The 16097-nt window shown below is 46.5% G+C and overlaps 1 protein-coding gene across 11 annotated transcripts in view; it reads left to right on the top strand.

Moving 5' to 3' along the window:
* Positions 1-1280: 1280 nt before the first annotated feature.
* Positions 1281-16097, top strand: part of PARD3 (par-3 family cell polarity regulator) — a 601533-nt gene continuing 586716 nt past the window's right edge. For 9 of the 11 annotated variants that reach the window (XM_055428032.2, XM_055428014.2, XM_055428024.2 and 6 more), the window contains exon 1: positions 1281-1698. In XM_055428032.2, coding sequence (XP_055284007.1) covers positions 1579-1698 — 120 coding nt within the window. In that variant the 5' untranslated portion in view covers positions 1281-1578. The remainder of the gene's footprint in view (positions 1699-16097) is intronic. The other 2 variants (XM_055427981.2, XM_055427962.2) reach the window with 1 other exon arrangement.

Below are 16097 nucleotides of genomic sequence, written 5' to 3'. Positions count from 1 at the left end.
CCTCTAAACAGAAGAGGAGTAAGAGAGCCTTTCCCATGAATGCATGGCAGGAAACTTGGGTTCTCTTTCTGGGTTATCCTCTAGCTTTCTCTGGGTGGCCTTGGGCTAGTGATTTCAACACTCCTTAGCATCCTGGGGTAAGATGGGATGATGACACATGGTGCCTACTTATTGCACTGCTTTGCCAGGATAATTGATTGTACTGGTCAAGGGCTGCAGAGGAGTGGAAGTACCTCGTGTATGACAAACCGCACTATACCTGGGGCAGTAGAAAGTGCAGGGATCCAAAAAGCAGATTAACCTGTCTTGTTTGTTTCCTTAGTTTAAAAAGGGAAGTGGACGGTCACCAACTATACCTGCTCAAGTTCTCCTCGAGCCCACGGAGCTGTTGATCACTTTCACAAGCCCTAGAGACGCTGGCAAAAATGAATCCACTATCGTTTGGGTCAGACCTGGGCGGGCGATGACTCTTTGTTGGCACTTGCATTCTCTGAACAGAGAGACACACAGTTGCCAGCAACACTGAGATTCCTGCCACAACAGAGAGGAGCCTCAGTTACTTTTCTTGACGTGGTGTCGGTTCCTCTATTAACTGTCGCGGGTCCCCACGCAGGTGACTCCGTGCGGCGCTGCTTTCTTCCCCAGGGCTGCGGTGGCCTTCCTAGTGCATTGTTCCTAACTTTCCGTTCAGATTGCTTGGGTTGCAGAATTCTAAGAAATAAAACGATGCGAATTGCTGATGTCGGAGTTGCACACGACGAAGCGGGTGGGTCACCACGGGGTCACAGGAGCTTCAAGATAAGTGGTGGCCTGGGGAGAAAGGCCTCCCCGCAGAGCAGCCCCCTCACTCCTGGCCTCCGGGGGCGGGTCGGGAGTTGGGGGGACTGGGCGGGAGCCCCCCTCCCGGACCTCTGGGGTAGTGTGGAGTCAGCCACGATTCCGCCTGGGCCCCTCCAGCGCCAGGAGGGGGATCCACAGCGACAAAGGAAGGGGGCCGCGGGAGGCGGGGGCCGGGGGCTGCGGCGCCCAGGCTTGGGGGGCGGCGGAGGAGGGAGGCCGCCCCGCGCCCCGCGCCAGGTCTCCGCGTGTGCAGTGTGTTGTTGGCCGGCCGCGCCCCTCCCCTCCCCTCCCCTCTTCTCCCCTCCCCTCCCCTCTTCTCCCCTCCCCTCGCTCCCCTCCCTCTTCTCCCCTCCCCTCGCTCCCCTCCCTCTTCTCCCCTCCCCTCGCCTCCTCCCCGTCCCTCCCATCGCCGCCGTCCCCTCCCCCGCGGCCCGGAGCGAGCGCCGCGCCAGCGCCACACGGCCCGGCCGCCGAGCGCGACGACACACACCGAACAGGTGGCCGGAGGCTGCGGCGCCGCGCGGGCACAGGCGGGCGAGCCCGGGGCCAGGCCGGGCTAGGCGCGGCGAGGGCGGCAGGCCGGGCATGCGAGCCGATCGGGCTCCTGGCCGCGGCCCCTAGCCTCGCGCCCCGCGCCCCGCGCCGCGCGCCCCGCGTGCAGTCGCCTCGGCCCAGGGCGCTCCGGCCCCTCCGGCCGCGGTCACCGAGGGGCGCGGGCCGGCCCGCGGCGGCGGCGGCATGAAAGTGACCGTGTGCTTCGGGAGGACCCGGGTGGTCGTGCCGTGCGGGGACGGCCACATGAAAGTTTTCAGCCTCATCCAGCAAGCGGTGACCCGCTACCGGAAGGCCATCGCCAAGGTGAGGGGCCGGGGGCGCGGGCGGGGGCGGGCGGGCGGCCGAGGGGGCGGAGGAGGGGCGGAGGAGCGGGAGGAGGGAAGGCGCCGGGATCAATATGGCGCTTCCTGGAAGGGAGGCGGCGGCGGAGGCGGGGAGAGGGAGCGCGCGGCGGCCGGCCCGGCCTGCGCCCCCAGCCGGGCTGCGGGCCGCAAACTTCCCAGCGCCCGGGCCCCGCGCCCCGGCCGCCGCTGTTGCTTCGAGGCCCGGCCGCCGGCGCCCCGAGCCTCCGGGGAGCCGAGCCCGAGCCGCGGCGGGGCGTGCGGCGCCTGCTCCCGGCCGCGGGCTGCGGCCCCGGCTCCCCGCCCTGGGCCGCGGGCGGAGGCAGGGCGAGGCAACTTTTCCTGCTGGAGCGGAGTTCGCCCCGCGCGCGGGGAGAGTGGCTCGCTGGTGCCCCTGAGCCCCGCGCCGGGTGGTGGGGGGCGCCCCCCCTGCGTGCCCCGCCGGGCGGGGGTCCCGGGGCGGGTGGGGGCGCGGCGCCGGGAGCGACCGGCTCCAGCTGGCTCGCGATCGTCGCTGGAGCCAGCACTTCGGAGACCGAGAGGCCCGGGAGCACAGCTGGCTCCTGGGAGGAGCACAGCCTGGAGATGGGTCACCGAATTCCGAGTGTTCCTGCCGGCACCTCGCCGTGGACCCGTCGGCACCGAGCTCCCTGCGGAGCCCGGGCCGCGCCCCGGCCTGCCTGGAGTGAAGTGGATTTCCCTTTTCCCCGTGGAGTGATAACATTGTCTCCACTTCCCTGCATTCCTCTACAATGTGTCAGAAGTGAAAAGGCTTTTTGTTAAATTGTTTTATCTTCTGTCTGTTTGACAACAGCCCACGCCTCCCAAGTTTCTCTCAAGCACCTGAGGATATTTCCTTTGCGCCAGAGGAACGTTGGTTGGAAAGCACTTTCAGAATTCCCGTTTTGTCCCCGATCTTGGAGTGGTTTGATCCCTGTGGGTCTGGGGGCCACAGAGGAAAAAATTTTTTTTACACTCCTGTTTTGAGGAGAGAGGAAAATTAGCCCACCTTTGGCCTTTTAAAGATAATCTTCGGGACGTTTAAGAACCTGACACAGTGATGGAAGATGTTGACTTTACTTCAGGGCTCTAAAATGTTCCTTACAGTTGGTTGAACTTTCATTGAAAATCAAATAAAATTAGTGGAAATTGGGCACCTGCTTATCTTGAACCACTGTCAACCTCTGAACCTACCTTGAGCATTTTAAAGGATTGTTTATGGATGACAGTTTGTGATCTAAATGTTCGGTACCAATAATCAGATTGCACATATACTCAGGAAACCAACAAAATAAACCGCGAGAGGAAAGAGAATAATATATACTTTGCAGTGTGCCCAGGTTCCGAGTACAGAGGAGTGATGGACGTTTCTTTGATTACATGCTTAAAATGGACCTGCTTAACATTAGTCATTTACATGCTTAAACATTAGCATGCTTAACATTAGTCATATTTCATTATGCACACGATGCATGTGGGTGGAACAGCTTGTTTGGGAGATACAAATGTAGTTGTTTGGGTCATTTGTATGCTCCACAGAAATTCTTAAGCATTTACTGTGACTGAGGCATTGTTCTGGGTGCTGGACATCTGTGAGATCCACTGGCTGCTTGTGGAAATTGGACTAAGGCTCAAGGAGAGAGGCTACACGGTCCTGCAAGTGAGGGTAGCCAGCCTTTGGACTGGCCAGTTACAGTGCAGTGGAGAGAAGACAGGCCTCTGGGGTTTTGAGTAGATGGAGTTGAGAGGCCTCGGTGAGAGAGCTGGACTTTGTCTTTAGGTATCAGTGGTGGTGGTTTTGCAATGACTGAGGAGCGTGAAGAAGGAAGCACAGGTTTCTGCAGAGCACCTGGGAAGGCACCCAAGAGTAGGAGCATCAGAGCTGAGTTTTGAAGGGTAGGTGTGAGACTGATTACCTTTCCTGGTGGAGATGGAAGGAAGGAAGGGTCATGCTCAGAGAGTGATGGTGTTATTGGAGTTGGAAATAAATGACTCAGAGATGATTCAGGGTCTTCCAAAATTGTTTAAATTCTCTTTAAGTGCAAGTCACAGTTCAGGTAAATTTTAAAATGGGCTTTGTGGTCTACAAAGTTCAGTCATCGGATCACAAGACTGTTGACTCTCCAGTGTTGCAAGAGCAAGAGTTTCTTCCAGGTCCATTTGTATTTTTTTCCTCTTAAATCATTAGGCAATGGCTAAGATGAAACTTTAGTGGTTCTTTCCATTTTGCCCACCTTCTTTAAAATGGTTATGAAGCAAACACTTATTAACACTTGTTTTAACTTTTATCCTCTTATCTGTTCCTTACCCCTTACTGTTGAATAGAACAAGATAAATTTTGTATGAAGAACTGGGTAACTGGGTAGCTGTAGAGTGGTGTTTGGTTGCTAGGTGATATGTGCCATGCCGAACTCCCATCTGGTGGGGAAAAATGAGGGAAGATCATGTTTATGGCTTTGTATAAAAACCAGCTAAGCTGGAAAATGGAAAAAAGAAATTAAAAGAAAAAGGAAAGAGAAAGAATGATCCCAAGCCACTAAGACTTTCTCTGCAGTGAGCATTTTGTGGTGTGGTGGGGCTAATTTTTGGCATTATATTTAAGCTGTTTTCAGGTTAAACAAATACGTTTTTCTGGGCAGTGGAGTGGTGTGACTTAATACCAGAAATGTCCTCAATAAGCAGATATTTGAAGGCTTACAGTTATTCATAGCATTTTTTCCCCCTCCAGTTAAAAATTGTTTTTCTGTTTATGATCCCTGATGGGTGAAAATGGGTTGGCTGTTCTTTCCCATCCACCCATCCTCATCCAGACCATCTGAGGAGGGTGCCCTGCTAGACATGGAGGACCGTGTCATGTGGACTGTTCTACTCCTACCTGTGGCCTGATTCATCCATGGTCCCCGAGGGACACAGGGTGCAGAGCACCAACTGCCCGGACTCTGTAATGTGGTGACTTGGCTTCTCAGGGCTTTGCCTGCTCTTTCTCTATTCTCAGTGGATCAGGGCTGGCCTGAGACTTCCCATTTTTTCCTGCTGTGCACCTCAACTCTGGTTAGTAGAAAAAATTTTTTCCATTCTTTTTTTTTTTAATTGTTTATTTGTTGAAGGGCTACAGTGTGCAAAATGTCATGCTCTATGAAGAAATGTAAGGCTGAATTCTTGCTCTCAAGAAGAATGTAATCTGGGAAACAGGCTGAATATATTAAACTATAAATAACAGTAAGCAATAACATTAATTAGCAACAGTTTGGTACACACAGGGAGTAGTTGCTTCTGGATTTCAGAATGGAAGTGGTCATTATAACCTGAAGGTGGCAATCTCCTAGAATCACTGGGGTTTGCATATACTCGAGTTAGTGGGAAGGCTGGCCTGGATTTAGGACAGCACATCCTAACTGGGTAGTGGGGTGACCCCCAAAACCACCTGCATGGCCTAGGTGTCCTGGTTTGGATAGGTGTTCAAAGGGTCCAGGCGTGTGAATCTGGAGTGTGTTGGCTGCCATGCTGAGAGGTGAAAGAGGGTGTTGCCTGTGAGCATCAGGGCTAGTTTGGCTCCTGTGCTGCTGTCCTGTCCGATGGTGGGGCAGGACCAAGCTGAGGCGGATTGGGAATGCCAAGATGAGACCCCGAGGCTTCGTACAGTCTGATGGTCCGGGTGGACTGAGGTGTTTGGGCAGGACTAGTTCTCTTCTGGGCAGAGGACCAGGATCACCTTCAGTCCGCAGAAACACTGCTGGTCCCTGAGGAGTAATGAAGGGAAGACAGAAGTGAGGGGGGAGGGCGTGACCGGAACCTCTTAGCTCCCCTCCGCCCCACCCACAGGCCTCTTTCAGGTCTCTTTTAGGTCTCAAGCCCTCTTCTAGGGGTTGAGGGGGAGCTTTGGATTGCATTTGGAGACCTGGGTTTTTTCACCATTTAACCTTGGGCAGACCAGCCCTATGGAGTCTCATTTCCTCATCTCTTGGACAGGTTCCTCCCCTGCAGGGTTCCTGTGAGTACCGAGGGGTGATGAATGGGCAGCGCCTCAGCTCTGCATCTGGATCCCTAATTGGTTTTACTCACCAAATGGTTTTACTGCCTGAGAGACTTTCCTGAGTAGTCTGCTAGTCCTGTTTGGGTTTTTCCTCTTTGCTCAGGAAGACAGTGTGTAATATGATTAAAGAATAGGTAGGAATGTTAATATTTGCCTCAGCAACACCACAATCAGAAGAGCACATTTTGTGTGTGTGTGTGTGTGTGTGTGTGTGTGTAAAATAGAGAATGTGAAAATCATGGATATTATAGCTTTACTCTGGGTTGACTTCTGGGCCTACATTTTTATTTGGGGGGTGCACTGCTTCTGTTCCTTGAGCGTGGAAACCTTAAGAGTTATTTAATAGCAATTTATTTGTGGCTCAGCTGGTAAAGAATCCACCTGCAATGCGGGAGACCTGGGTTCCATCCCTGGGTTGGAAAGATCCACTGGAGAAGGGAAAGGCTACCCACTCCAGTATTCTGGCCTGGAGAAAAGTGTCAGACGCGACTGAGCAACTTTCACTTTCAGTTTGTTGATATAAAAAAAAAGCACAAACAAATTTATGGGCAGTAACTTTTGAAAGTATACTTTCCTTTTTTGGGGGCGGGGAGGACTGTTGGTTACTAAAACCATGTAAGTCATGGTTTGTATGAAGAATCTTGTGTTTGGTGTATGATTTCTTGTGGACAGATGGATGACTGCATGCTGTTACACATTCACAAGTTTATTGAAACTTTTAGGAAAATAGATTGTTGCAGAGTTTGAATGACCGTATTTTTGAATAGTGAAATAAAATACATTTTATTATTTTGTTAACATTTTCTCATCTTCCTCTTCAAAAAGAAAAAAAGAAGAAACATGTCTGAATGGTTGCTCTTTCGAAAATGCACATTTCCATGTACTCTTCTGCTTAAGGACCCCAATATCAGCTTTCCCCAGAGGCCAGGTCTTGCCACCTCAGCATGGCTCCCTTGTACGACCCCTCCTGCCTCTTCCACCCCAGACCCTCCCACTTCATCCCTACCCATTTAGCCTTGCTTGCACTTTCCTGCCTTTGCTCTGGACGTTTCAGTTTCTCCTGCCTAGATCACTTGCTTGCTTCACATCTGCTCCTCCTTTGAGCCTCAGCTCAGCTCAGGCTGGCCCCACACCCAAGGCTGTTTGAGGTTCACTTTTCACTTGCATGCATTGGAGAAGGAAATGGCAACCCACTCCAGTGTTCTTGCCTGGAGAATCCCAGGGATGGGGGAGCCCGGTGGGCTGCCGTCTCTGGGGTCGCACAGAGTCAGACACAACTGAAGTGACTTAGCAGCAGCAGCCGCTTCCCACAGCTCCCATACTGACCTGGAGGAATGTGCTCTGTTGTGGGTGCTTCGGGGTGTTTGTTCTGGAACAGAACTGTGCCCCTGCTTGAAGGTGATGGCCCTGCCTCAGTCTTACCAGTATCTGCCACGTCGTCATCTTACAAGCTGAGTAGATGCAAAATTGAGGATAAATATGTGGCACGTGTCCTCACATAAAAAGTGCACTTTTGCTTGGAAGACTAAAATGATTTTGAAGACTTTAAAGTTTTGTATGTTTGGCGTATTGGGACAAAGAGATTGATTTAGTGTAGTTTCGGGGTACTTGGAAGTTATTCTTCTGTATCATTTGTTTTCAAGGAGGTTGGTCTGTTTTTCAGCCAGAGCAGAGGAATCATTCTGGGGTTTGCTTTGGGCCTGTTTCAAGGCTGGTGGCCAGGGCAGTGCAGGAATCTGGCCCCAAGACACACCTGTGCTGGGTCTGGCACTTCTAATTCTGTCAGTTGGGATCCATGGGTACGTGCCAGGAGTAAACAGAAATGTTTAGGATCTGAGATTCACAAGGAGAATCTGGCGATGTGAGGTGCTTCTTGGCTTGTGGCGAATGTGGTGAATTGGGCATGGGAGGTAACCTGTGCACGTCAAAGCGCCCCGTGCACAGAATCTCCATCTGTGCTGGAAGGTTTGTTCAAGCCTAGAGTTGGATGCAGGTGGGTGGTGGTGAACACGTGAAAGATGACCCGAGCCCTCTGCCCTTTTTCAAGGATGGAAAGAAACACATACGATTGGTCTAGGAAAGTGCTTTCCCCAAATGGAGGTGCTTTTCCACGGGGTAGAGGCGGACAGCCCACACAGGTGACATTTCTCCCACTTGGCCACTCACGTAGCAGTCCAAGCTGCCACCAAGGTCAATGGCAGTGGAACAGGGCTCAGAAAATGTATGCATTTTACCAATTTTTGGTATCTTTTCTGTTTTACATGGAAAAGAGAAAAATCTTAATAAAAAGAAATGCAAAGTTCTATGATCATAGTAGGAAGGTGATTGTTTTTCATCTTATAGTCATTATTTTATCCAATTGAAAATCTTTTTCCATTTGGAAGAATTATGTAAAAATGCTTTTCCTTCATGGCTCTGTCTTCCTGTATCTGAGCTTCCATCTTTATGTGTTGCTGCCATTAAATATTACTTTTGTTTATTCTTTTCTCCTCGACCAACTACTGTTGGAACTTACAAATACAATTTCCAGCTTCTTTCCAAATGACTTGAAATGTGAATTATTTAGTTTTTTCACTCTTAATAATAGCTTATACACACACATGAGAAATTGAAAACGCATCTATAGAAAAAATATGTACATGAATGTTTATGACATGATTCATAACAGCCAAAAAATGGAACAAGTCAAATGTTCACCACCTGAAGAAAATGTGGTATATCTATATGTTAGAATATTATTAAGCTGTAAAGATGAATGAAGCTGTGATGCGTGCCTCACTAGAGAGGCACCTTGCAAGCAGCATGATACATAAAGGAAGCCAGTCGTAAAGGCCCACATACTATTTGAGTCCAAATTTACAAAATGACCAGAACAGGCAAATCTGTAGATACAGGAAGTAGAGCAGTGGTTGCCAGGGCCTGGGGGTTGAAGAATGGTAGGTGACTGTTTATGGGGATGGGGTTGATCTTTGGGATGATGAAAATGTTCTCAATTTAGATAGTGTTGATGGTTGTATACCTCTGTAAGTATACTATACCTCTGTAAGTATACCATACCTCTGTAAGTGTACCATACCTCTGTAAGTATACTATAAACATTACTGAATTGTACACTTTAAATGGGTGAATTTTGTAATGTATTGTTATGTCTCAATAAAGATGCTAAAAAAAAAAAAAAAAAAGAATAGACTGCATAAGCCACTATGGACAGAGCTCCATTTTTTAGGTATTTCCTGGTGGCTCAGGTGGTAAAGCGTCTGTCTGCAATGCAGGAGACCCGGGTTTGATCCCCGGGTTGGGAAGAATCCCTGGAGAAGGAAATGGCAGCCCACTCAAGTACTCTTGCCTGGAAACTCCTATGGATGGAGAATCCTGGTGGGCTACTGTCCATGGGGTCGCAAAGAGTCGGACAGGGCTGAGCGATTTCACTCACTCACTCACTCATAGTTCTGAGAGTCCCATGAAACATGTTTTTCTGTGTCAGAGATGCTCAAATGAAGACTGGCTGTTTTTAGGAGTTTTCCATACAGTGTTTGAACCTGCTTTCTTGAGGTTGCCTGCTCTCTCCTGGTGCTGTCTGCCAAGCCCTTGACTGCTGAGAACCCGCGTTCCCTAGTGCCCCCTGTAAGGGCTTTGCCAACTAGCCGTTCACCTAGACTGCCCTGTTCTCCCTCAGCCCAGTCCACCAGCTGCCCTGGCAGTTGATTCAGATGACCTAAGATGTTCACCATGGAAGAACTTTTCCAGTTTTTGGTTTTGAGCTTTGGCAGATCTCACAAGCTCTGTGTGCATCAGTTTTCCCATCTTCATCTCCCCAGACCCAGAAGTTCTGGGCTGGGCTTCTGCTTTCTGTCCCCCTGGGCAACAGCCACCCTGAGTCTGCGTGGTTGGTGGTTGTGCCTGTGGGACCATCAGGCATGAGAGGCTTTTCAGAGGTGCGAACAGAGTAGATCTCAACTCCCCCGACCCTCCCTGTGAGAATGTTTTGCTTCCTTTACTTTGAAATGATGGGCTTGACCCGCAGGTCAAACATATGCTGTTTGAAAGTTAGGATGTATTTTGCCTGGACTGTCCCTCAGAATTCCTTACTGTCCCAAGATAAATATCTTTTAAAATAAATTACATGCTCAGAAGTAACTTAATAAGACTGTGTCCTTTGTGAAGTGTAACTAAAGGTATGATTCTTCATGGTTCTAAATGCATGGCATGTGTGTACACATACATGGGCAAATGTGTCCATGAATTTGGTATTTTTATGGTGATATCAATTTAAGGGGTTTTCTAGATGACTGGTCCCTACTTTTAATGTTCTTTAATATTCAGAAATGATAAGACTAGTTTTTGGAACTCAGGTTTATTTTTTCCTGGTGTGTAGTTTTTCTTGTTTTTGTACTGCATCCCTGTATGATAGGGTTTATGTATCTGAAAAGACCTCTTTAAGATATTCTATGATACAAAGAAATTCTGTCTCTGTTTATTTTAGAAAACAACTCACTATATATTAAAAAACCTAAACTTCCTAAATACTAAAAATATGTGGTATTAACAGATGAAAAACACAGACAGGCTGTTTCTGTGTAAGTGGTTGAGATGAGAATGGGCTATTTTGTTGTAGTTCTTTGCAGTATACATAAAAACTGGGAAATATTTTTTCATGTTCATGATTTAATTTTTTCTAAATCTAATATTGAATCCAGAATTAAAAAATAATCCATTTCCCAGGGAACACAGGAAGGCTTTTAAGATATACCATTTGTAATTCTGAAACCTGTTGTGCAAAGTCATATGTGAATAATACTTAGCCAGATTCCTGCCCAACAGGGGTATAGTCTAACCTGAGATTCTCTCATTCCAGCCAGCAGCACCTGCAGAAGAAGGAGGGGAGACGTGCTGGTTATTGGTTCCTGGTGAACCACCATACAGGATATGATTAATCACTAAATCCATGAAAGCTGAATGTAGGATTTGGTATTTTTATTGCTTTGTTAGAGATCTGGGGAAAAAAAACCTTTCAGACAAATCAAGGGGCTCGCTACATGAAAGTGCCTCATTTGGATTGATAACTACTTAAACAACTGCACCTGGAAGATGGTGGCATTTCTGCATTTGTACTGCCTGAGGAATATGAAATGAGTCATATTTTAAATTATGAAGGCACATACTATTGGGAATATTTTTTTTTCAAGGAAACCTGGAAAGCTAATAAAACCCTGAATTTTTTATAGTGGAGTCAGTTTTATCTTTTGTATTTCATGACCCACTTTTGAAAAACACAGATGTTTGGTAAAACACAATTAGCTGGAGGTGGAAAGTTTGGTGGTGGATGTTTTTTGTTTTTACCTTCTAGGAGGCAAGCACATCAGTATGACACAGTCTGGGCCAGGATTCAGAAGAATAAATTACATCATTTGTGTATCTGAAAGCAAGAACGGTAACCTCTGTCAGCCCAGGATCCATGTCCTTCGTGGGATTGTTGTGAAGGTTTAAAGAGAGAAATGTTTTATAAAAAGGCATTGCAGGAAGTAAAACAGAGGGCTTGATAGCTGTACTGTTCTTTCGCTCTTGCTAAGAATGGTTGCAAGTGATTAAGGCTCACTTGAATAAATGCTTCTAAATGGTTTCTTCTCATCTTCCTTAGAACTGCTCTAGATGTGGAATATTGAATATTTGGGGGGAAGAAAGAGTTCTCCCTTTAAAAGTCTTGAAAGCATTCTGCTGTTTGAGAAGTAAAATGATGCTTTAGATGCTCCAAAGATGTCCATAGAGGAATATCTTTTCTCATTTTTGGTTTTAGCCATGGTAGTTTTGAACTTTGATAAGTCTCACCAGCTCTCTGAGCCTCAGTTTTCTCATCTGTAATTTGGGAATGTTTTCTTTAGTCAGCAGTCATGGAGATCAAGGGATTTAATATAGATAATTTCCCTGTCATGTTATAGTCTCTTAGTCAGTTTTAGACCTTTTCCTTTCCTTCAAGTTTCACACAGAAATTAGACACACTTTTAATGGCTAATTCATAAAATCAATTTGATTTTTATTTGACTTATAATTCTAGTTGTCATTTTTCAAGATGGTTTGTCAAAGAGTTACCACTTTCTTCTTAAAAGTACTATAGAAATTCCAGGATTTAGTATTCCAGTTTTGGTACTTTTACTAAATCAGTTGGAAATAGGGGAAAAAGAGTGTTCTAATAATCTAGTCGCTGATTCTTTTACAGATCAAGAAGTGTGTTTATCGTAACTCTGTAGCTTTTTCTGGTATTAGCCTTTTTTTTTTAAACTTTGTTTATTTATTTTGGCTGTGCTGGGTCTTTGTTGCTGCCCGTGGCCTTTCTCAAGTTGTGGCGAGCTGGGGCTTCTGCTTGTTGTGGTGCTTGGGCTTCTTCATTTCGGTGACTTCACTTGTTGATGAGCTCAGACTCTAGGGTGAGTGGGTTTCGGTAGTTGCACTCGAGCTTAGTTGCTGCTCTGTGGCATATGGGATCTACCTGGACCAGGGATTGAACTCCTGTCCCCTGAATTGGCATGCAGATTCTTAACCACTGGACCACCAGGGAAGTCCTATTAGCCCTTCTTGTTTTCTAAAATAATTGCAGCTGCCATACTGCTAGATGAATGGAGATTATGGAACCTTTCTTTGCTATATTTACAATATTTTAAAAGGCACTGGTTACACATTTTTCCATTAAAGAAATCTTTTGGAAGTTGGAAAGAATAAAACTAGAAATTGTAAATACTATTGATATTAAAAAAATCCTAAAGATCTTTAAGACAGTTGTTTTAAAGACCTTTAGCATTTATTAGCTAGTAGTTCTGAGAGTACCCTGGAGCTCAAAGAGATAATCTGAGTTATAAAAAAAATGGGAAGGTTGACAGTTTTGTGACCCCTCTAATCCTTTATTCTATAGGCCTCTATAATTCACATACCCATAACACTTCTTCATTCTTTTCTGTATCTTTAAGATGGTGATTTGGGGCAGCTAAATCAGCAGTAAATGAACACAGAACATCTTTTGCTTGGGTAGGTAGTTGTAAGGGTTGACAGATTGATACAACTTTTAATACTTTAGTTCAGCTAAAGGCACCCAATGCCAATCACCTGAAGACTTCTCCCAAGAGTTGACCTATTTATCATTCTGAACCAGGAGTGGTGCCTGGGAGGCTTCCTCAGGGTTGTGGGTGGGGCTGTGCTAAAATGCCAGACTTGCCAACTCATCAAAACTCAACTGAGTTCATGCCCAAGAGGACCACCTCTTCTTACTTACCTTTTCCCTTTCACAGTATTGAGAGTTGTCTTCCTCTCTTTGAGGACTTTAAACACCTCATTAATTCAAGCTTCCTCCCTCTCTGCATATGTGTTTAGGGAAGTTGCTAGGTAGTGATTAAAACAATAAAGCTTATCAAGTTGTGAAGCATTCATATTTTGATTTTGATTCCTTCCAGTATTTGTTTATAAACATTGTGTCAGGTGAATGCATTTGAAATCCAAAGCTTTTGATTCACACAAGGCCTAAAAAGAGATACAGCATCATGGTTGATTGGAATTTATATGTATTGTTTCCATTCACAATTTCCTGTGTTTCTGTGCTTTGTAATGAAAGTGATAAATAGTGCTTTCAGAACCTTTCCAGAATACCCCAGCATTTTATAACAAAACTGTAGAGAAATAGCTCTGGGGGAGTTTTTTTCTCCCCAGCTTTATTGAAGTGTAATTGACAAATAAAATTGTAAGATATTTAAAAGTGTACACCGTTATTTGATACAACTGTACATTGTGCAGACTTCCTCCCATTGAGTTAATTAACACATTCATCTCACCTTGAGTATTTCTTTATGTTCTCTGAGAACATTTAAATTTTACTCTTTGACTTGGGAGCATTTTAGACAGATCTGTTCTGATGGGTGATTAGGGTGGAGTTTTAGTCTAAAGCAGAAGAGTTTTTGGTCCTGGGCTGTTTTTCCACCTATGAGGAGGGAAGCCGCCTCCTTTATAGATTCAGTTCAGTCAGTTCAGTTCAGTTCAGTCGCTCAGTCGTGTCCGACTCTCCGCGACCCCATGAATCACAGCACGCCAGCAGGGAAGTGGTATTTTCAGGTCAGTCTTCTGGTGTCAATAACCTTTTTAGGTCAGGATGGATGATTGAAAGCTCTTGCACAAGAGGTGCTGTATCAAGGGCATTGTTTATCTGCCTGTCACATTGGGGAGCTGTTGAGAAAGTACCTTTAACAGTGATACCCATCACATCTCAGCCCCAATTTATTGAGGAATTTCTGACACGTAGGAGGGTAACCAGGACTCAGTGGTATCGGGTAAGAGTAGCAGTGATAACGTTTATTACCAACAGGCATGGTTAGCACTCTGGGGGCATTTTGTAACATCAGGCCCTAAGTCTGGGCTTATGCTCATTAAACCCATGAGGCAACTCTGAGTTTATGGGTAGTGAGGCAACTCTGAGTTTATGGGTGAGGACGCTTGGGCTAAAGAAGATTAAGAAGGTGGCAAACAGTTGTACATCTGATGTGACCCCTCTGGCTGGAGAGCCTGTACTGTTCTACAGGAAAGAATGAACAGCGCCCATTGGAGAAGACAAGTTCTTTTCTGATCTAGGTTTCATCTAGTGGCTCATGAGTGAAGGGAAGAAGTGCACATTTGGGATGATGGAGCTGGGTGGGTCAAGGAGGCTAGACATCAAAGCCCCTTGCTGCTCAAGTGTGGTCTATGGATCAACAACGTTGGCTTTGCTTGGAAGATTGTTAGGAATGGAGAATCATGGACCCCATCCCAGAGAGATGCTCTCAAAATCTACATTTTAGTCAGATCCTCAGATGATTCTGAATTTCCCTGGTAGCTCAGCTGGTAAAGAATCCAAATGACTACCCTCTCCAATATTGTGGCCTGGAAAATTCCATGGATAGGGAGCCTGGCAGGCTATAGTCCATGGGGTCACAAAGAGTTGGACACGACTGAGAGACTTTCACTCACTCAGATGATTCCAGGGGCTTCCCTGGTGGCTCAGTGATAAAGAGCCTGCTTACCAATGAAGGAGACTCGAGTTTGATCCCTGGGTCAGGAAGATCCCCTGGAGGAGGAAACGACAACCCACTCTGCTGTTCTTGCCTGGAGAATCCCATGGAAAGAGGAGCCTGGCTGTCTATAATCCACAGGATCGCAAAGAGTTGGCCACAACTTATTGACTAAAACAACAACAGATGATTCAGAGCAGTTGCTCTCAACTCTGGCTGCAGGTAGGAACATCTGAAAGGGTTTTAAGAACTGGATGCTCAGGCTCCCCACGAACCAAGGGAATCAGATCTCCGGGTTGGAGTGGATATTGCTATTGCTCTGAAGCTCCTTGGGGGTTTCTCTGTGCTTCCAGGGTGGAGAACCACTGATTTAGAGCAGCCTCCAGGCCCTTAGGCCTTGTAGCTCTACATGGAAATTTCCAGAACATAAGTTGAGAGGATCAGCCAGGGTGCTTATAGTCTGGTCACTTAAGTGACAATGTACATTAATGTACACCTGTACATTTTCATTTCTGACTTTTGAAGTCACTCCCCCCCTTAAAATTTTTCTATTTTCTATTGGAATATAGTTGATAGACTTGATGTGAAGAACTGACTCGTTTGAAAAGACCCTGATGCTGGGAAGGATTGAAGGTGGGAGGAGAAGGGGATGACAGAGGATGAAATGGTTGGATGGCATCACTGACTCGATGGGCACGAGTTTGAGCAAGCTTCGGGAGTTGGTGATGGACAGGGAAGCCTGATGTGCTGCAGTCCATGGGGTTGCAAAGAGTTGGACAAGACTGAGCGGCTGAACTGAACTCATAGTTGATTGACAGTTTTGTGTTAGTTTCTAGTGTACAGCAAAAGTGACTCAAGGTATAAATATATAAGAATGTATTCTTTTTCAAAATGAAATCACTCTCTTCTCCTGCCTGTTAATTAATTTTGAGTTTTATTTGTGGACGCAGTTGACACCATCGGTACTAGGTATTCCTGAGGTTTCAGCCATTAACTCTTAAGGACATCTAGTCTGAGTTTAATGACAGAAATGGCTTAAAAGGTTGAGGAGGAGCAGTAAAACTGACAGCTCAAGAGATAGAAATAAGGGGGGAAAGGAAAGGTCATATTGAGTCAAACACGTGAGATTTGGTGCAAGTCACGTGATGTCCCCTTGGTGTTTGTGATGTGTAGTCACAGGACAGCTAAGGCTTTTGGTTTTGGGTAAAGCAGGCTTGTGAGCAGTGGACTGAGCACTCCTTTTGCTAGAGCTTCTCTTCAGGCTTGTTTGTGGCTGTGCCTGTCTGTGTAGGAGTAGGCACACCCTCA

Source organism: Moschus berezovskii, chromosome 15 (assembly GCF_049115385.1).
Source record: "Moschus berezovskii isolate FMDL1 chromosome 15, NW_MosBer_1.0, whole genome shotgun sequence".
Classification (NCBI taxonomy): Eukaryota; Metazoa; Chordata; class Mammalia; order Artiodactyla; family Moschidae; genus Moschus; species Moschus berezovskii.
The sequence above is the reverse complement of the archived record's forward strand: the minus strand, read 5'-3'. Positions and strand labels throughout refer to the sequence as shown.